We start from the raw sequence: 22352 nt of genomic DNA, 5'->3' as shown, positions 1-22352 counted from the left end.
GACATGGTGGTGACACTATCATACTGCAGTGATTCAGGGATGGGAAGCTGCGTAATCTTTCAGAGTGGAATTTCAGAGAGGGATTCACCTTCTGTCAGGATAATAACCATGAACATTCGACACAACCTACAATGGGATGCTCTGTAAAAATGCCCTAGTCAAATCCAATTAACAATCTGCATTGAGTTTTTAAAATTTAAGTTGCTTTATGTTGGTCTGTCACCTAAAAAGCAAATAAAATGTTCAAGGGTTATGAATGCCTTTTGATACATGGTATATGTCCAAGTTGGTCAAGAAATGTTACCTTTATATGGTTGTGACACATTTCGTGTTAACTGAAAGTGAGCAAATGTATTGCATCAAGGGTAATACAGCCTCTTCTTTTAATTTTTGTTTTTCCAAAGACACCCATTCATTGCCATACAAGCTAAAGGTATACTGCAAATTCAGATTGCTGAGAGGTAAAGATTATTTTTATTTCAGTCCTTCCACAGACTTTGAAAGGGGAAAAACAACAAAGCAGGTGTGAAAGAAAATGGACTATAAGGGAGCAATTCAGTGAGAGAACAGCCTGTGGGTGGGCGGGAGGACAAGGGGAGGTGGGCTGACGCAGCAAAATCCACCTGTTCTCATCGCTCTCCCAGCCCTCCCCTCTTCAGCTCCTCCCTGCTTCTCCTCCTCCTCCTCCTTGTTCCCAGCCCTGTGCCCTGCTCAAACTGCGGCAGTCAGCTAATTAAAAACACAGTTGTCCTTAATTATTCAGCGGCTTGCTAATTGATATTCACAGAGGCGATCACCGAGCCTAAACGATTCGTTTAATCTGACCACCATGGTCTCACTTTCAGCCACATGTCACCCCCAGCCATTTGTGCTACCGTACCCTAATCAGAAATGGGATAGGATAAAAATGTTTATTGCTTATTAACAATAGTGTTTATTCCTGGGCTATAAAAAGAAATAGAAGTGCTCTTGTAAAATGTAGTTCATTTAATGGTATATTTTTCTTTCAGTGTCCAGGGTTGCTGTACTGAAAAATTCGGCAGAGTAAAACTGAGTGAAAAGTGCTTGCCACAGAGCTCAGAAAACTTCAGGTGTTTTTATTTTTCCTATGTGAAATGGACAAAAAGGTCACTAAGCTTCAAACGTGAATGTTTAAAAAGGCAAAAGTAAGGATTTGGCTTACTTTGGAGAATTTTTGTGGACCGTTCAAGAGCGGCTATTACAACGCAACTAAATAAAATGCAATTTTTTTCTGTCTGAGAATTATAAACAAAAACTCAAAACTTTCCAGTAGATATTTCTGACATAAAAAAAGGTCTTACCAATATAGACGCCCGTCTTTCCAATAACTGTCATTCATGAAGTATGTCAGTTTCTCGATGTGTTGACAATCAGCTTTTTGTACCGCAGGCTAATGATTTTGGCTGAGCTTTAAGCAAAAGTCCTTTTGGCTATCTCTCAAATTATTTTTTTTTGCCCTTTTTTTATAAATGCAAAATTTTTTCCAGTGCTTCTCTAACACATTCCCCTACTTGCGCTGTTGATCTCTACACTGTTACCTTCTGGATAGTTAGCCTCTTGGATTCTACTTACTTTTTTCTCTTGTCCTGCCAAGCACTTTGAATTGCCTTTTTAGGTTTTTTTAGTTTTGGCATACGTTTTCCATTTTCAAATGGGCTGAATAGTTTCGCATATGGTCTACAAAGCTTTGAATATTGTCTTATCAACTTGCCTCTTTCTTTCCCCCAACCCTACTAGAGCTCTCCTCCACTAGCGACCATTTCTTTTCCTTTTTTTTTTTTTTTTAGGATAACAAAAGATGTATGGTCAGCTCTGAAGTCTGCCTCATTGTTTGGCCCTTAGTGTGATTAGATTATCTTCTAACCCTACTGAATGGGATTAATCAGTGGAAAAATAAAAGAAAATCTCAACACGATGTGTGTGGGACTGGGCCTGTGCGTCGTCAAAAAAGAGGGTCAGCCAGCCTGCCTGGAAACTGAACACATGCACTGGTCCATGTACATATAGACACTCCCATAGACTCTGACAAAAGGGAATTCAGAAAAAGAAATCCCTTGGTACACATTTCTGTCACAACCTCTCCTGTTTTAATGAGCCCTTTAGTGGCCCTTTCAGCACACATTTATCTCTCAGCCTGCTCTCTGTGAGCACAGCTGCTCAGGCTGCTCTGTGCACACGTGATGATTTGTGTACTGCAGATTAGTGTCTGAGCTTTCTGTTTGCATCTCAGCATCTGTGTGCATGTTTTCTTTAGTGGTAAAATCAACACCTTTAGTCATCACTTACTACCGTAACGTTGAGCTCCTTACAATATAGCAACCCTTTGCCAATTCTACCTCCTTCCCCATCGCCCCCCTCTATCCCTTCAGGCTAAATTGAGCTGTTTGGGGAGACAGTTTTCTGGCACATTTGCAGAGTAATCCAGACACTTGAAAACTTTTCCATCCTCTCCTAGAGGCAATGATTGCAGGCTCAGAATCAATAACAGGTTCTTTCTAGTGCAGTAACGCCATAATTTTTAAGGTACACTTCAGGGCACATTTACCCAGCACTATGATTGTGGTATGACTGTGTCTTGATTTCATTGTGCACAAATTAAACAACAACACTAGCTGCTAGGGGACACAATAGAGAGAAATGTTTGACCAGAGCAATAAAGCTAGGTTATGTCGGGTTGTTTTGAGGACACTTCGGAGACACCAGCACCCTGGTCTTGGTGTTGTTTTTTCGCCGAGTGTTGTCTTAAGTGTGATAAAGTGTTGCCCTGGAGTTAGTTTTATTCACTGTCTGGCACTATAATGAAGGTGTTTGCCTTTGCGACAGTGTTTTCTGTCTCGCTCTTCCAGAGCGAGCTTGGAGTATCCCCTTGACTTTGAAACTTCCCCCACTCATCTCATGTGAGGACAGCTCCTCTCTGGGACTCCTCATCACAATGCATGCCGCATACAGTTTCGCCTGCAGTGAGTTGAGTAGCTACACTCAGATGGTTATCAGCGTAGGGAAGATTGGAGGGGCTAAGGCAGTTTTTTTGTATTGTATTTTTCTATGTTGCTGTATTCCCAAGCTTCCTAGGGTGTTCAAACTCAGAACTTCAAGGCTACACCTGTGTGGCCGCTTCCCTAATGTAAAAGTACTCTTTAGTAATCTTGTGTATAACTGTAAATAGTCATGCACTTTAGGACTATACCCACATTTTATGGTTGTAGACCCCACATATTAAGGGTGCATGCACAGGTTTGTGTAGTTGCCAGTGATAGCGTAAACTTGAAGGATGAAGTATGATTACTGAAGCAGAACAGCGTGGCAGCCTGTCACTACTGGCATTTGAATACTAAACCTTTTCTAAATGTCACTTTGAAGAAAAGAATAAATCAGTGTCTCCTTACGGTTCTCTTCCAATGCTTACCTTATTCAGGAATTTGAGCAGAAGGTGAGTTTCTTTTTCTTCTTCTAGATTTCTTTTCAGTTTGTTTGACTTGTTCTTTTTTTTTTTTTCTCACAACTTTCGTTCTTAGTCTGTTTGCAAATTTGTCCCTACAACTTGGTTTAGCTAGGCCAGTGAGGTAATGATCTTTTTTTTCTTGTCTGGACCGGTAAATATGTTTTGATTAGTGAGGTAATGATCTTTTTTTTTCTTGTGTGGACTGGTAAATATGTTTTGATTAGTCCTTGTTCCTTGTGCACAAGCTGATGTTGTTTATTTTTCCTGTAAGAGGTGATCTATCAGGTCTTATCAGTGCTGTATGTCACAGAGAAAGTCAGTCGTACATTTAGTGAAGGTCACAGTACGGGGGGGGACAGCAAAGATAGGTAGCCTGGGTAAACACATATGGCAGAACACAATACATGGACGCTACAAAAAGTGATGCTATCTTCTTGTCCTGATATTTTACCTGAAGAGCATAAGAGCCTGCCAAGGCTCAGTCAGGCTCTCGTGCTTTGATGCTTGTGTATGCATTTATGTCTACCTGCATGTTCCTGGCTGCAGGTACCACTACGTCTTAAAACATTTTAATATTATAGAAGAGGGTTTTTATTTCAACAATTCATTTCGGAGTTCAATTTTGCATTTCATATTAAAAAAAAAAACAAAAACATTTCTGGATTAGAAAATGATTTTTTTTCTGTCTAATGTAGAATTCTTATCTTAAATGTCATATTTCTATTAATTTTAAATGGAAAATACTCATATTTCACAGAAATATAACATTAAGAAAATAACTCTGTGTGTAATTTCTCTATGCATGTTTCTCTTTGACAATTGAATTCCTGAAATCTTTTCTAATTTACTGGATATGACTGTCATTTTGCTGGAGTTTTGCGTTATGTACATAGATATGGCTCATTTAAATAATAACTTTTAAAAATTCTTTCTAGTAAATCAAAGAGTGAAGTACAAAGTTTTGCTGGTAGATGACACCTAGTACATAAAACTTTGAACTCTTCAAACCACAGTGGACCCCCACCAGCATTTCACATGCCTCCCCAAATCATCACTGATACCGAGTGTGGAAGTTTTACTCTGGACCTTAAGCAGAATGAATGAAGTGCCTCTCCACTCTTCCATCAGACCCTGACATCTTGATTTCCAAATTCAATGCAAAATTTATCAAAAGACTACAAGAATGTGAGAGTTGTAGCCCGCGTCCTGGTTATTCATGTGTTATGTCTGTTCTTGAAGTTCTGAATCCATCCAGGGTCCATGGCTTGTGAATTTTCCCCGAACTCTTGAATAGTCTTTGCTTCACAATCCTCTCAAGGCAAAGATTACTTCTGTTGCTCCTGCACCTTTTTTCCACTCATATTCTCATAAACATACTTGGATCCTGCATCATCTGAGCTATCAGATTGTTTACAAGTGACCTTTTGTGACTAATCCTTCTTATGGAGATTGTACATGACTGACTTAACTGTAAAGTTGGGTCTTCCTCATGATTGTGTTGTGTGACCATAACACTTCTGGGTTTCTTTTTGAATTTATCTATTGCAATATATAAACTTTTTGGTGGTCTAATTCATTGATATATTCTTGGACAGTCAAGTATGTTATGATATGAAAGGGTTTAATTTGGGAAGTGTTTTTATTTATATGTACATATATAAAATGTGTATATTACTCCCATAATTTCCACAGAAACATTTATTTTCCTCCTTCCTGTGTTTTGTTTTAGGCCAAGCAACTGGATGCCAAGGAAGCAGATTTGAAGAAACAGGATGCTTTTTACAGAGAGCAGGTGACTCGACTAGAAGAAAGGGTAAGAAGGAATAAAAAAACTTCCTACCTACTGATTAATGTCCTTTAAATAGTTTGTGCAAAATTCTATTTAACAAAAAGTTAGGTTTGTAAACTAGGTCATCTTTTCAATATGGTGTTAAGGTTGATTAGTAACAACCTTGTGCATTGAATGACAAATTATTTCTGTGGAAAAATAATCTCCCTTCACATTGTTTTTTTTCTGTGGTCCACCTTGATGTCCTCCTGCTTTATATCATCCTTCCTTTCAGCATCTGCATGTTTTTTCTGTTTCCTGTATTGCTGTTCCTTGCATCAACTTTTTCACTGCAGTTTTTTTTTTCTTTTTTGCTTGAAGGACAAGAGGTTAAGCCTTAATCTTGATCTGTATCCTCATGTCTCTGACAAGTGATGCTACCCTGAGTTTCTCTGACATACTGGTGTCCCATGGACTAGGACAAGGGTCAGCTGCAATGCTTTCCACACTGCAAATGACAGCATCACACTGGTCCCTGTGAGAGATTCCTGCAAGGCAGGGGACTAGGGTCAAATGCCCTGTTGAAGTGTGGTCAGAAAGGATGCCTTCATGCAGCTCTCAAATCATAAGTGTCTAAGTAAGACCATAATGCCCTTGTTAATGTGCTTAAAATTATACACTCCTGCTGGGAGCGGGTTTTCTCCCCTTTGGTGGGTGCAAAAAGTCAAACGCTCCCCACAGTGGAAGCCAGATGGAAATTATATGCTTTCACAAAGTCATTGTGGAGGAGAACCATTTGCACTCTGCTATTACTGGAATATATAATGAATTTCAGTTCAGACTAGTTAAAGTAAGACTCTAAAGATAATAAAGCTTTTCTGTACGCAATCAAATGCATTAATTAAGCTTAATTTCTTATAGTATGGATGGGTTGTTTCCTCATTACTTGCATGGTATTCTGCTACCAGTGATCATATAAATTCTCTTTTCATCTCTTTAGATTACATCAGGTTATCACTCAGCCCAAAAGTCTGACGAAAATTTGATTCAAGCCAGCTTCATTTTGACTTGCCAGTGATTCATCCATAAATCCTAGCTTGACTCTTTTCCCCAACACTTATTGGGTTATTACATCACTTGGCGTACTGTTTCGCATACAGGAGCTCATTTGGTGTGGATAGTAAAAGTGATGAGCCCCAACGAGCGTGGACATTATCGACTTTAAGCGCCGGCCATCCATCAGCCATGTTGGGCTCTGGTCAATATCCCTTAGATCAAAGTGTCAACAAAACACCTTCACACCTCAAAGAGAAACACAAGATTGAAAAGAGAGAGAGGTGGCGAGAGAGAAACAGACGGAGAAGAATGGATAGACAAAATGGGCAGGCTTCAGGGAAAACGGAGAAATGGTGGGTTTTAACTCAGGCAATGACATGATAGAAAAAGTAACTGGAACCAAAAATATTCTTCCTGAAAACGCACACCTAAACATTATGATAAAGTGGCATTTGTGAGAAAATATGGGATGGAAAAGAAAAAAGATAGACGGAAGAGCTATGAAAAGATTAAATGTCACAAATAATAGAGAACAAGACAGCTTGGAGAAAAGGTTGAAAAGCCGTCTGTTGCTGTGTTAAAAATAAGGTTAGATCTGAAACGAGAAGAGGGAAGCACATAAAGGTTCTTCGAGAAATCTCACATCATTAATTTATTTATGAAGAAAAAAAATGCATTCATTTATTGAAAAAACCCAGGTTAGCCATACAAATCTGCACTAAAAACAATAAGATATATTTGTCAGTGCATAAGGGGAACACTAGTCATCAGGTTAGGATTAGATCATCCCCTGTGTGATTCCAGAGATCCACATGGGGGGGTTTTGTTTGGACACTTTTGATGATGATTTTTTATTTTTATTTTTTTGCCCATTTTAGCACGCTGTATAGTCTCCCTTCATTCCACATGCTTTCCAACTAATGTAGGTCAAAATCACTGCTGACTTCTTCCATTTCAGTGTTCGAACTGTAATCTCTCAAAGTGATGATATACATGAACATGAGAAAACATCCATAACGATAGACATCAACTCAGAAAAGACACAATCTTGTGCATATTATTTCGGAACCAGGATGTAGGTATTGAAGTAGCTGCAGTGTAAAGCGGAGCGTACAGTGTACTTATCCGGGTCAGACTGTTTGTTTGTAATGGGCGCTGATTCATCACAGCAATTAAACAACTGACTCCTTCGTAGTTTATATGTAGCATGTAATCGTTTTACATAAATCTTAGATGATGGTTGGTGTGCAGAGAGTGTCATTGCAGAGAATGCAAGAGATTTCCAGAAATGCGATATATGAAGTCAGCTTTACACTGTTCCATAGTGGACCTGGATGTAATTATTACATATTTTATTGTGCTACATAGCGTAGCAACAAGTGCTCACACGTGATGTAAACTTGCAAGTGAGGAATTTCTGTGGTCATTTATTTTTCTAACCATCTGAAATGCAACATTTTTTAAACAAACTGGACATACTATCATGCTTATTAGCTAAGATCCTGCGATGCTGATCAATAGTTTTGATGCAGGCTAGTGGAGACAGCTTGCTAATCAGCCCTAACCCAAACATGCAACCTGGCTATTCAGGATGTAAATAGACAAGCCAGGGTAATCAGATCAGTAATCTGCTTTACATGTATATGTGTAAGAGTGGGCTGTCAGTCAACAATACATCAACAAGTTTCAGTGTGGTTGCATTAAAACGTGAGCCTAAAATAAGTATTTTAGGCTTCTAAATTTGTACCTCAGCAAAGGCAATTTAACAGTCGAAATGAAAATGAATGATGTGGGATTTCACAATTTGTCCGCATGTTCACACGGAGACCCATAAAGCAGCAGCACACTTAAACAGCTGACAGATCACTCACACACCTTTTAGTTTCTGCTCATTACCTTGTTCAAAATGACTGGACATTTGGAGGAATACAGGGATGTGCTTATTTTGGGAATATCAGCTCCAAAAAAAAAAAAAAAAAGAATTAAAAACTACTTGCAGAGAGAATCACTTGTATAGCATCTTGATTTGATTAGTCAAATCCTGACAAGAGAGAGAAGGTGATTGTTTTATTTAGGAGGATTCAAACAATCAAAAATGAAAATCCTAATCTTTGGATTATTTCAGGTAGCTAGTTATTTGTTTTTGTTTAGTTTTTTAAGTGTGAGCTTTCCTGGTAGATTTTATAAAGTGTCTAAGTGTTGATTGATCCCTTAATCAATAAATTGGGCACTCCAGACAAGGAGGTTAAATAAACTTTAAATATAGTTTGAGAATGTTTTTTGTTCCATCTGTACCAAGATAAAAAATAAGAAAATTGCCACAAAAGCATTTCATCTTCTCCAACCTAATGTGTTTGCCTTTATGCTCATGAAGACATTTTTTGATTTTTAACTTGCATCATAATTTGTCACCAAATGTCAAATTGTTTGTTTTTATATTTTATTATATTTAGGATAGTAATATAAAATCTAGCATTGCGTAACATTTATCAAAATATGATTTTAGTAATAGATTAAGATGATTTATTTCCTTTATTTATCCAGGCAAACCCCATTGAGATCTCAATGTCATTTTCACCTGGGCAGGATGTTTATTCAAGTCTAATGAGGAAATATTTATAAAACAAATAAGAGAAAAAAACTCTCAAGTTGATGCAGGGAAGCTGGTGGACTGCAAGCGCAGCTGTGGTTTTCGTAGCCAATCACTGCCCTGTAGTTATCAAAACATAATACTTCTCACTTCCAAAACTGTCCCTTTTCCACTTAGATTGGACAAATTAAATTTTCCTCACAGTGCACTGCTAGCCGAATATTATCTCCCATCACTGTTTGTGCCCTCCGTCTGTTCTCGGCCGCTCCCAAATACCTCAGGATTCCCCCCAGCATCGTGCGCACTAGCAAAAAAGAGGCAAAGTGACCAAAAGAGAGCAAGAAGGAGCGAGACAGAATGTAAGTCTGATATATATTACATGTCTCTTCCAATCCAACATAGCCATTCATCAGAGGGGCTTCCAGTGACAGGCCATCACCAGGCTCCCAGACAGCTCAGCCTGCTGCCTCCACTGCTACTGTTCATTGGGGCCACGGCTACCAAATAGCCCCTGAAAACAATATCTATATATTTATTAAATTTTCACTCAATACCTGCCTCGCTGTAAAACAATCTCATATTTAACAATCAACTTGCCAATGTTTTTTTTTTTCCCCCAACCACATCGTTTAAAGCCCTCCCTCCACATCCATCTCTGTATCACACCCTTTTCTTTTAGCTTTTTTCTTTTTGTGCTCTCGTGTTTGGGTTTTTCCTCTGAATGCCTCAATTTCATCTTTTTTTTTTCCTTTCAGAAAATAATTTTCTTCTCCCCTGTCTATCTTTTTTCCTTGTATATCGATGAAATTGGATTTTTTTTTTTTTTTTGTGAACCTGTCCAATAGAGGACAATCACAGCAGCAATTGCCATCTCATAGCAAAGCTCCACAGTTCTATGTAAGGAAGAAATACTGGAGAGAGAGCATTAAAAAGCAGTGATGGCATCTGTCTCTATCTCTGTCTCATGGTACAGCCATCTCTTACTCTGCCTGTCTTCATTTCTTTCCTTTTTTCAGTTCTCTTTTCCTCTGTTTGTTTTTGCTAAAACATTTACTTAAAATATCAGTTTTTTCTCCATATTTGAGACAGGCAAGCTATAATTTCAAAACAATTTTTTCGCTCACTATGAAACTACCCCATGTAAATAATCTGCCTCGGCCTCAGAACTAGAGCCAGAGCTTTTTGAAGTGCACTTTTCTTTTTTTTAATGGTATTCAGTTATTTCTTTTCCTGCTGTTTGCTGGTTTAGTTATATATATTGGTATTCACGTGGACTTGTCTACAGAGGCAGTTGTTGTCCTTTAACTGCTACAGTCTATGGTTTAACATTCTTTAGAGCTCTGGGACAATCTAACTTGAAGTGACTTTTTGAAAAATCTCAGAAAACAAATGCATTTGGGTCACTATTCACTATTTGGCTTATAGGAAATAAGTGCTAGGCTTCATAGCCTCTGCATATTCAGTGCCAGGGATCTCAAACATCAGTCTTCAAAAACTCGTTTTCTGATCTTTTATATATTTATTTGTTTCAGCAGAGCTAAATCAAATTTTTACGTCAGTGGTAGCTTTCTGTAGAACCGAGGATGTAGTTCAGACATTTTGTCCCAATGAAAAGACCTGTTTCACTAATTAAACTGAGGACACACAGTTGAGCTTCAGTTCACTAAGAGTGACTATAAAAGTTTAATGTGACTTCAGAGACATTGCTGATCAAATCTTCCCCTAGACTGAATGATTCGAGTATAATTTGGAGTGTCATTTAAAGTGTTTCATAAATGAAAGTGTGTAATGAAAAGGCTAAAATGTGTAAACCAATCTCTTTGTTTCCTATTTAAGAGAGCTGCAGTAATTTACACAGCAGAAGCTGCTGCTGTTTTTTTTTTTATTTTTTTATTAAACTTAATGTTGATCATTTTGGGGCTTCATCGTATGCAAGTTCTTCCTACTTAGCAGCAGTTAAGAGGGAGAACCAATCACTTCATGCAATTATGCGCTTTATTCGCTAAAGGTTGGAAGGATTTTCTTTAAACTGAGTCTGTGTTTAAATGCTGCTTTTATATTTTCCATATCATTGCGGTACATTAGCAGTAATGACTTAATGTGTGTTTGGCACCTGTCTCACTAGTATTCTGCTTTGCTTTGTAATGTGCAAAAAACCTCCAAGAAAGCAAGTGAAAACAGATGGAAATCTTTTACGTCATGTAATCAACTCAGCCTCATTCCTATTGTTATTTAAAATTTTTAATCCAATGGCAAGGTGCACTTGGACAGCACTGACCAGAACACTTTTAGTGAACAGCGAGGTTGTGTTTGCAGCTGCAAAAACCCCGATTAAGAAAGGTTGGCACGTTTTTAACCAGACGCTTCAGTGTGTGTCTTGTCTAAACTAATAAAAGGTCAGGGTTTTTCTTGAAATCAGTTGGGAATAACAGCAGGATATCTCCATTTAAGGCCACTCAGTAATCAGACAAATTATACTCTTCTCTACTGTTGAGTGAGTTACTGTTTAGCCACCAGTGTGCAGGTACACCTTTTAGTTTGTGTATACACCTGTTTCTGTTTTGTCTTTATTTTATTTTATTTTATTTTTTTATGTTTTGTTCAAGAAAACAAGTGCAGATTTGTGTGTGTGTTTGCAACTGCATTGAAAAAATGCCTTGCAATCACTGACACACACAACCTTTTGTCCTCTCAGGTGGATTAGTGCGCTGATTAGTGCCAGCTCTGCCATTTAGGCAGGTGTTATTACATTATACTTAGTATTCCAGACACAGACCCAAACTCAGCTCAGGCTTTCTCTCCTTTTCCTTCCAGTGGTTTAATCTCAGCGTACAGGAGATGACTTATTCTGGCCTTTAGCATCCCTAAAAAAAAATCTCTGTATAGTCTCTTCCTTTTTAAGTACCGTAACCTTGTTTTAACAAAAATGTTTCTGGAACTGTTGCATATTTTTAGTAAACAGCATATTTTGTGGCAATTTCCTCAGCAGCACACCATTTGAATATCAGCATGTTTTATTGTGTGCCTTGTAATTTTTTTGTAGCATATTTCCTCTAAAATATGCATATTTATGATGATTACACATTGTATGCATGTTGAAATTTGTTATATTATGTACTTTAGAGGTCAAGTTTGACCTCTGAAGCAGTTTTGAAACTCAGCACATCGTGCCCCGGTAAAGTACATTCAGTAAACTGCGGTTCATTTATAATAGTGTCCATTCAAATAAAGAAGACTCCAATTGGTATCAGACCTTTTGTCAGTGTCATGTCCCATCCTCTTTTACCTCTACAGCACATGACTATTGATCTTTTCAGCAGTGCACTTCATTCTTATTGATCCTCACTGAACTATGATGAATGTCTCTCCTGCTTGAAGGTGACGTTAACGCAAGTGAAACCAAGAAGCTTGAATGTGGAAATGCGTCACATTGCAAGTTTGTGAAGTATGCAGAAGCGTTTCAATGTTGGATGCTCTTTAGATGTGAAGTAAACATGTCAGAAGATTGCCGTCATTTCTGATTAGTGCAAATAATTGCAATTTTGAAAAAATAAGAAAGTTATTCTGTTTTACTCCTTCTGAATGGCATTTTTTTTACTAACTGCATTCTTACACATTTCTGTATAATTTGTAACCGTTTCATAAGAAGTACTTCTAAATATTTCACATATCATGCAATGTTAAATTATAGATGAAGCTTTCTGAATCAATCTTTTTCCTGCGGTCATTTTCATTATTGCAGATGCGTCATAATAATTTAATATATCGACAAAAAATTCATTTTTTTCACTTACTCAATCCAAACAACGAAACAAATTAAATAGTGTAATAAATGCCATTAGCTTGCAGATATTTAAAAACTCCAAGTCAAGTTTCACAGAAAATTAGGACGGTACAAAGACCAAAAAAGATACAGAGATGTAATGTTATATATCTCATGAACTTGTAATCAGGCTTTATTTTGCAATCCTTTAAAGACTGTAGTCTGCTTGTTGCTCTTTCTTTTTGTTTCTCCCAAACATTTTCCTTTCACTGAACTTTCCATTAGTGTGCTTGATGTGTCACTCAGTGAACAGCTGGCTTCTTTAGCAGTTATCTTTTATGCTTTATTGTGGCGGATTTCAGTCACTGTATGCTGGGCAGGTGTCAAGTCAACCGTCCATAATTCTTCTTAATTCTCCAGGATTGATCAGGGTATGACGCATTTCTGCCATTAAAATACTGAATTTAAGATTTTCATTAGCTGTAAGCCACAATCATCAAAATGAACAAAAGGTTGAACTGTATCTCTATGGGATTTCACTTTTTATTTGAATTAATAAAATAAATAAAGTTTTGTAATGATAACATTTGATATACATGTTGTGGTGTAACTGTGTACATATTCCTGCTAAAAATACTTAGTCCAGGTGCTTTTGGCATGTTCATTTACTGAAGCCAGGGCTGTTAAGTGAATACGGGTAGGATGCTTATGTCCAGAACAGTGCACAATTCAAAGTTCTCTTGAGCAAATTTAACAAGTGACACCAAAGCAAAGCACAGAGGAATTTCAGCTGTCATTAAGTTCTGGTATTTAGGACCATTAAGGTTTTTGGTAACACTTTAATTAAAGGGGTGTAACACCGTCATAAAGATGACATAACAGTTGTCAGGATCTTAATGGCGTCTTTATGAATGTTTATGACTCTTGCCATGAATTGTAATTCAGTAAAAATGAGACTTTCAATGCAAATTTGTATTAAAATGTGCATTAAAAGTTAATTTAAAGTGTCGACTTCTCTTCTCTTGTTTCTTGAAGGCTGAAGAAATTAGGGAAGTAGTCCATTACCTTTTGATTAATGATTTAGCACACATTTAGATGTGTCCTTAATGCATCTCTCAAGTATTAAGTGAATGTATAATAATGCAATATAGTAATTTATATGAGTTATTAGAATCATTATGTTATGATGTTAAATTTTAATGTCAGTCATTTGAGTTGTTGCTGCTGCTGTTGTGTTTTTGTTGTTCCTGTGATATCACTTTTGGTCTAACTTGCTTTTTAAAAAAAATAATATTTAAAAACTGGCATTAACGTGAGATTCTGACATTTATCTAAATGTGACTTCCTGGGATTGTACATTTTTCTCATTTATCAATGAATAATGGATTAGACAAGTCATTTGTTATTACAGTCAATAGTCTTGTCCAAAAACTTTCCATGGTAGACTAGATATTAACCTACTCACCAAAAGCAAACTAAACGAAAGAAGTAAATGCTTTACATTTGAGGACTCACCATTTCATGAATGTATTGTGCCCTTTCCAACAAAGGAGTATTTGTAATTCTAGGTATTCCCTGACACCTTCGAAAATTCAAACCACTCTAAATCAAGTTAGCTGTCATACTTTACAATCTCTCACGATGTGATTATAAATGTGCATAACAGCCTCTGGAGAGTGACAAGAAGAATCTTCCTGGGGTTATAAAAATGCTCCAGAAGCGAGTGTATATGGCTGTGTTTGAGGAGGTAATTTAGGTTGAGTGGGCTCATTTTCTACAGGTCACCAGGGGATTCTGACCACTCATCTGTACATTGTTGACTAGCGAACTTTTGGCCTTGAAGGACTGCTCTCTGTTATTACAGCAGTCTTTTGTGATAAGATAAGCAAAAGTTCCTATATTTCACACTTTTTCACTGTAGTAGAAGAGGTCTGATGGTTTTTGCCTTTGCGAGCTTCATACCTGCGAGATGTGTTGTGAAAACTTTACAAACATCACATTTTAATGAGGTTTGAGAGGCGAGACAGAACAGAGTTAAGCTAAGCAGAGCTCTGTCTCATGCATGAAGTACATGTTTCATCTGAAGAATTATTGCCGGTTTCAGCTTTATGTAGTTACGCTGCTATTATCAAGCATTCATGAGTTTCTTCCTTCTCTGTCTACAGAGTGCGCAGTTCTACAAGGTCACCAAAGAGAACTATAGCAAAGCTGTCGACGAAGTAAATGCCAAATTCAAGTAAGTGTACTCATTATTCGTTACCAAAACTAATGACATAAACACTGTCATGAAAAATAAGAATAATTAAAAAAAAAATGTGACCACCCTTCTATCTAAAACATTTTTGTATTAACTTTTCAACACAACTTTTCTCTAAGCTGTGAAGACCTGAACGTGACACTGATAACTACAAAGCAGTAGAAAGCTTTAAGAAAGATATCAGGCTCCCCGCTTCTGATTTCCGCTCACTGAAAAGTAATTAACAAATGTCAAAGAAGTCAAAACAAGATCTTAATGATGAAGAAAACTTTTTCTTATTTTTCTCTTTGAGTTGATTTGGAAATGTCATCACTATGCTCATCTCATATGCATTCAAATTGATCTCCTGCAACTTTAGGAATTACTCCAAAGTAAAAGGGACACTGATCAGTAAGAGTATTTTAATTTCAGAAACGCTGAAATGTCTTCTTCATCTTTCCATATAGGATTCAAACTTCTGCATTCAAGATTTTTCAACTGAAAACCTTGTTTCCGTCTTGCATGGGTTACATTCATGTTGTGATCACATGTCTGTTCTCCAAAACGAATGTCTGTCGTCTGTCTTTATGGGCAGGTGAATAGATTGAATTAATTCATGCCAGCCTCATTCCAACCAAAGCACATTTGACCCCAAACCACATTAGTGTCATCTGTTAGCAGATGTTAATCATGTGGTTCACTGATAATTTCAAAGAGACATAGACCAATGATAATACTGAAACTCATGCCTGTTTTTTTCACTAACATTTATTGTGTATCTTTCTGGTTAACAAAAGTAATCTCAAACATAACTGTATGTACTAATTGTGCATTTCTGTTTTCTAGGTTTTGGGTTATTTTAGTCAAAGTATTTGCATTTTTAATAGTGTTATTTGGTCTGTCTGTCTATTTCCATTTCTTTAATCACACACATTCATTTTTTTTTCTGTTAATCTATTCACTCGTTCCTCCCACCATCCATACATGAACTGTTGTAATTATATTTTTAGAAATTGTTTAAATGTACCACAAACACTTGAAATTTCACAGGTCTGCCTGTGAAGTCTATCAGCTGATCCAGAATGCTGCTGCTCACATTCTCACTAAAACTATGAAAATACACCAGATAACCCCAGTTCTAAAATCCTTTTACTGGCTCCCTGTAGCTCAGAGAATAGACTTTAAAATGCTTTTGTTAGTTTATAAATCACTGAAAAGCTAAGCACCAACATACAATAAAGATTTGTTGTCATTGTATTACCCTTCCAGACCACTCAAGGTTTTATGACCATTCAGGTTTTATGCTCCACTAATCTGGAAGAAGCTGCAATAAAAATGCAAAACTGCTGAAACACTTAGTTCCTTTAAATCAAGGCAAAATATTTAAATAGATAAATACCTTTGAATAATAAGTGGAATCAAGATTGAAACTTTTGAGTACTTCTCTTTATCTTCCCACTGCAGAGTAATGTTTTTGTGAGTTTATTGTGTTGTTTTTAAACATATTAATCATTCCTTGTTGCTGAAATGTGCTATACAAATGAACTTGGCTTGAAAGCTGAAAAGAATGACATTTCAACTTGGAAAAATGAGTAGAAACTCTTCAAGGGCAGATATGGAAAGGAGAATAAGCAAACCAGATACTTTATTGAATTACTTAATATCTTGTGTGTAGGTGATCCTTACCCTATTGATTGTCTTGTCTTACTAATAGATGCAAACTTGTGCCACACCTTCAAATAAAAAAACTCAGTTGGAAGGCAATCTTAAACATTTAAGCTGTCATTGAGGTAGTTGAGATCCAACTCGTAAATGTAACTGAAGAAGACACAGAAACCCTCCCCTTCCCTCAACCATCTGTCTTCTTAATAAGAGGCCATTAGACTCCATAGTAATGTAGGGAAAGTGGATGAGGAGCCTGCAGGAGGTGGGGCAAGATTGGGCCTTGGCTCGGAGCGCAACTCTAGGGAGGCTGTGTTGATTGTGTTAGCTTGTCATTAGCCAGCGCTAACACTGGGATCATTGTCTCCCTCAGAAATGTTGGAAACTGATTAGCCTAGCCCACCAGGGCTTTAGCGCTAGACTCGTAGAAGCCAGAGCTTAGACTTCCCAAATCAAATTTAAGAAAGAAAAAAAATACTCTGGAATCACATTAGCGCAAAATGACAGCTCTAACTCCAACCAACCGTCGACCTAATGTGCAGTTAGTCATGTGACACGGGTCTTTGCACGGAATACTGTGATTGGAGGATTTGATTATAGGAGGTGCATTAGCAGGACTGTGACTGGGCTCGAATGGTGGAAAGGGGGAGGATGTTATTGTGTATGCGAGCTAATGAAATAGCGGGAAGGTCTGGTGTTACAAGATGGGAGCAGAGATGCATTGAGGGGATCAGACGAAAGGGGTTAATTGGATTTAACAAGTTCTGTTTGACCTATTATTGTTTATGTGAAGAAGTTCATGCATAATGGCGCGTGTTTGTTTGCTCTCGTAATGAGCGGCTTTTGTGTCTTTGCTGCAAGCTCCTGTGACAGAACTTCCAGAGATAAGATGCAATCTTTGGCCTCTGTAGCATATTAATAAATATTTCTATTGTCTCTCAACGACTTTTGATTTTCACAGTAGTAAAAATGTTCTGTTAAAATCATAATGAAATGATGTCTTATCCATATTTGATCGAATTAACGTTTTGTGTGGTAATATGTGGATGCAACATGTGAGCCATAGTTTGGGGAACATCTTTATTTCACACTTTAGCTCATCTCAGGGCTACTGAAGGGTCTATAAGCGCTGATATTAAGCTACAGTTTATTATAGGGGAGAAGCTGTGTAGGGCCAGATGTGGATGTCTGTCATGGTTTATTACTTTTTCAGACAAGTCAGATATCAGGAGTAGGTGGGAGCTCAGAGGTATATTACCACCTAAGCTCTGTGCAGCACTTGTTCTTATGCAGGTTCTTTGGGTTGATGCTCTTCAGCATAAAAAACAATTGAATGCGACTCATGATCAAGAAATTAGCTAAAAACATTGAATCTTGCTGAATTCTAAAGTTAGGAATACTGCATTACATGACCTGATTAAATGCATTCTCATATGACACACTCACAAAATTTACACGTATATGTATGGAATGGTGCAGATCTCCCATTGCTCAGATTTCTTCTTAATTATCCTTTTTGTATCAGAGGTATGGTATTATTAACACTAGAATGTTCCAAAAACTAAGAATCAACTCATATTTTCATTCTTTTAAAGAAACACACATAAAAGTCTCATGGCTTACATTTAACCATACCTTTCCTTAAATGCACTCAAAATGTAACAGATAAGGTTTTCTAGAAACATACATGGAGCGTTGCAACACTTTTATTTTCCCCATGACACTGACTGCAGATAAGAGTTCCCAGTTGCCTGTAAAAATGCGACTATCTCCTTTGTTCTCTTCTGATTTATAAGCTGCCTCATTCGCCCGTGGTTATTTATCAAAGTAACAGCCACAGACATGACCGTGTCCAGCCATGAATGCTTGACCTTTTGCTCTTCTATATGTATGTAGGATATGTGTGAGCTGTGCAGAGATCAACAGACACCTGTGGCAGCACGAACCTATTGGTGATGTTAAATAGAACTGTAGCTTGACAGATGTATTGTTTAAAAGACAGGCTGACAAGCATGGAGCCACATTTTTATGTGATTATGAGAAAAGTTGGAAGGAAGTAAAGCCTGGGTCATCCTCAGTTTCCTGTCAGTGGGAACCTTTGACAGAGGTTGGAACATCTTTATTGAAGGTGTGCGGTCTATTTTTGTCCAGGGTTCTTTTTGAATTAACATGGGACAATACCATCATGTAGTACCGAGTAGGTGAAACTGACAAGGCTATGCAATGCAAAAGACGTGATCTCCTAATTTGAACATCCCTATCCCCCTTTGAAGTCTCAAAATTTGATTTAAGATCTTAAAATGTAATGCGTTCCACACTTTGTTTATGACCTAGACTGCAGATTTTCAGTTTCTCCTATACGTGCTGCCAGGAAGGATAAAATCTCATTTTATTCAGTCACTCCACTGTCACTCCTCTTTCCCCTACGGCAACATGCTCACTCCCTCTGTTTGTTGTTTGTTTTTTTTAGCTCTTTTGAATAAATCTGTTTTTTAAATTTAATCCTGTCGACAATAACAGCCGTCTCGGTCCCCGCTTTGCCTCTCAGCACACACACAAGCAAAGGTAGAACGAGGAGGATTGGAGCAAAACTTGTTGAATGTTAATGGCTCATTGTTTCTCTGCACTGTCTTTTCTAGATACCAAACCTCTTTCTTATTTACCTACCCATTCATTACTGTAATGACTTTCAATAACATACCATCCTCTTATTTTCTAGAGATCAAACGTTGCACAAACAGACAGGTAAATAAAGTGATTAATACTTGAAAGTGTCTAAATACCTTCGGAATACAGAACTGCACCACTTACAGGGAGAGCTGGGGCTACAACATTATTGTATCCCCCCAAAAATTACTGTCAGCTGCAGCACCTACCAATGAAGCTCCACAAAGCTTCATCTTATTCCCCATGCTGATTTTCCAATTTGTTTTGCCTTTCAGTACCAAATTATACTGACAATATTTAGATCTATTTAACCAAAAAGATCGAAAGAAGACGGTTTTTGTCATAAGTCTAAAGGTAGGTCCCAAATCCAGGCAAAATTTAAGACAGTAGATGAAGTGTGTGTTTAAAATCAAACGGAGGAAAGGAAAGGACTAATCAGCGGCAAATGGGAACTGTAAGAGTAAAGAAGAATACTGATCAAAGGGAACAAAATCCAACAAGCTCAAGGAACAGATCTATTAAACTCACATGAAGGGATAAACTAAATAAAAAACAAGAACGTAATAAAAAGATAGAAGAAAACCAAAACCCAAACAATTCCAGTTGCTCTGTTTTAATGGTATTTACTCACATATGACTTCAACTTCCTGTCACCTGAATTTTTTTGCATGTCTGGAGGTCAGAAGATGTAAGAGACAGCGATACTGCATGTATCGCTGGTACATACAGCGATACTGCAGTATCGCAGTATCACTGACAATTTTCTACCATCAATTGTCAGTGCAAACCCTGTTATCCTGAAGTATCTTTTAAATTTAACAAGCAACATCTGTTGTGAAGTGAATGTGTTTTTCAAGTAGGCCTGGGCTTTGTTGCTGAGGTAAAGTCTTTTTTTTTCCAAAAAGATTTTAAAGCATCATAAATACTTTTTAAATTCATCACTAATTTTTTTGTCTGCAGTAGCAGTTAAGCATTTACAAGTAAGCTATAAAAATGTAACACCTAAATACCCTTAAATATAAGTATTTAAGGGTATAAACATGTTGACATAACTGAAATAACATTTATTGATTTATTAGATGCAGTTATTTTAGATGCTATGCTTATTGTAGTAATAGAGGAGTGTTTTTTTTTTTTTTAGTTTAGTAAGCAGTAGGAAGGCAGAAAAGAGTAGCATTTTGACCTTTCTGTCAGTTGAGAGTAGGCACAATTCTGTAGCTAGGCAACCTGGTCACAAGGACAGGATGGTGGTCAGCTGAAGAGACAGAAGTCAATAACTGCTTTAAAGGCTCCTCTTTTGGTCTTAAGAGCTTCGTCTTTCCGGCTGGGAAAGGCACACATAATTCAAGCTACATCCAGCTACAGTTGGGGGAAGGGGAGCACTATGTTAAAGTATGCTACATACAGCCAGAGAAAACTCTCCAGCTCGTTTTTTTAGGTAGCAAATGATACACAAGATTTAGTGTTTTGGAAACCATAACTTTTGAAAACCCAGTACACCTTGATATCCCAACTGGTCTTCGCCCCTTACTAACTGAATTTACAGACATAGTTTAAAGTTAAGAGAAGAATGGCCATGGATTTATTGTGAGTCTGCGCCTGGGGAATTTTTTTTTCTAGGTTTAGTGAAAAATGTGATTTTTCTAAATTATTCATATTCTACGATCAGTTTTAAAGTCACTCTGTCACCACAGCAAAGAATGTCCTTGGAAACCAGAGCAGTGCAAAAATGAGGCAGATATGGGCTTGTTTAGTGATGGACCTTGAGATAGAAACATACAGCTAGCACTTACACAATATAGTTAATTAAAAGAAGATTTTGATGGCAGCATAGTAAACAGAGTTCTTACACTGCTGACAGAAAAGCGTGAACTACTTTTAAGTTTGGATTTTTTTTTCAAACAAACCCAAAATATATTATAAACATCCTCAGCAATCTCCATTTCCTTTACCTTGGAGGCTTTAATAAGTTGAATTTTATTTTATGTTCAAATCTCAAACTATCTTTTTGCCTGAGGCGAGAGGCTAGTGTCCTTGTCAGGGTATGCATAAGGAAGGTAAAAGAAAACACACCAAACTGCTTCGTTTATCCCACTCATCCTTCTTGGTCTCCCTTAGAGTTCACTCAGTATAGAACAGTGTTTTCTGTCTTAATTTAAGTCTCTTTCACTCTCTTCTTCTTCATTATTTTCCACTCTTGCCTCCCATCCTCACCCTCCCTCTTCAATCTTTGACAGTCTTTTATCCCTCATGCTTTTTTCTCTCTTTTCTTCTCTCTGTTCATGTCCTTTTTTTTTCCCCCCCTCAATCTCTTATCCATGCTGATGTATTTCTCTGCAGGGGGTCACTTAGGTCCGCTTTTTAAAAGCAGCAGGGATTAAACGTGCTTCATTTTTCTCCTTAACTGGATCATTTGTATTTATTTACTTGTCTTATTATTGACGCCTGCCTTAACTAGAGAGAACAAAAATGCCTTTTAAGGGGAAACCGGCACCCTCCCGTTAACCCTGTTAACCTCAGAAAGGACCTAAATGATGATAAATAGGCAATGTGGTGACTGGCAACGCAATCAGTGCTGGCTGAGCATGATCCATACTATCAATGGAGCGGCATTTGTTGCTCCTGACTCTGATTGGCGTATGAGTGATGGAAGGAGTTACACATGAGTTATTATGTGAGATGCGATCAGATTGAACCATAACGTTGTTTTCTCATACCCTTATTTTTCAGTATTTGTTATATTTAACAATAAGCTTTTGATACAATAGAAAAGCCCATAAATCCCATAAGTCTTTCAAAAGGTTTCTTGAACTTTATTGCTAAACTATTCTAAGATCATTGCAATCAGCCCAAATGTCATTTGCTAAGGTTTTTTTTTTTTTTTTTTTTGCTCTTGTCAAAGACATGGCAGGTAATATTTTAAAGAAAATTAGGTTGAAAAACCTAAAAAAAAAAAAAAAAAGCCTCGAGTTTTTTTCTGTTTCATCTTCACAGCCATTGTATATTTTCTACACATAACCTTTTTCATTGAGATACAAGCTCTCTTGGAACATGTCACCTCAGACCATCATCAACAAAAGCTCCCTCAAGCTGGATAAAAATAGGTTGACTGCACAGTTTACCAAGATTTTACAATTGTCAGTGTTC

The 22352-nt window shown here is 37.3% G+C and overlaps 1 protein-coding gene across 4 annotated transcripts in view; it reads left to right on the top strand.

Moving 5' to 3' along the window:
* Positions 1-22352, top strand: part of chchd3a (coiled-coil-helix-coiled-coil-helix domain containing 3a) — a 65669-nt gene that overhangs the window by 31365 nt on the left and 11952 nt on the right. For all 4 annotated transcript variants that reach the window (XM_044108142.1, XM_044108144.1, XM_044108143.1 and 1 more), the window contains 2 exons: positions 5193-5276; positions 14806-14876. In XM_044108142.1, coding sequence (XP_043964077.1) covers positions 5193-5276; positions 14806-14876 — 155 coding nt within the window. The remainder of the gene's footprint in view (positions 1-5192; positions 5277-14805; positions 14877-22352) is intronic.

Source organism: Gambusia affinis, linkage group LG23 (assembly GCF_019740435.1).
Source record: "Gambusia affinis linkage group LG23, SWU_Gaff_1.0, whole genome shotgun sequence".
In the NCBI taxonomy this organism is placed as follows: Eukaryota; Metazoa; Chordata; class Actinopteri; order Cyprinodontiformes; family Poeciliidae; genus Gambusia; species Gambusia affinis.
The sequence above is the reverse complement of the archived record's forward strand: the minus strand, read 5'-3'. Positions and strand labels throughout refer to the sequence as shown.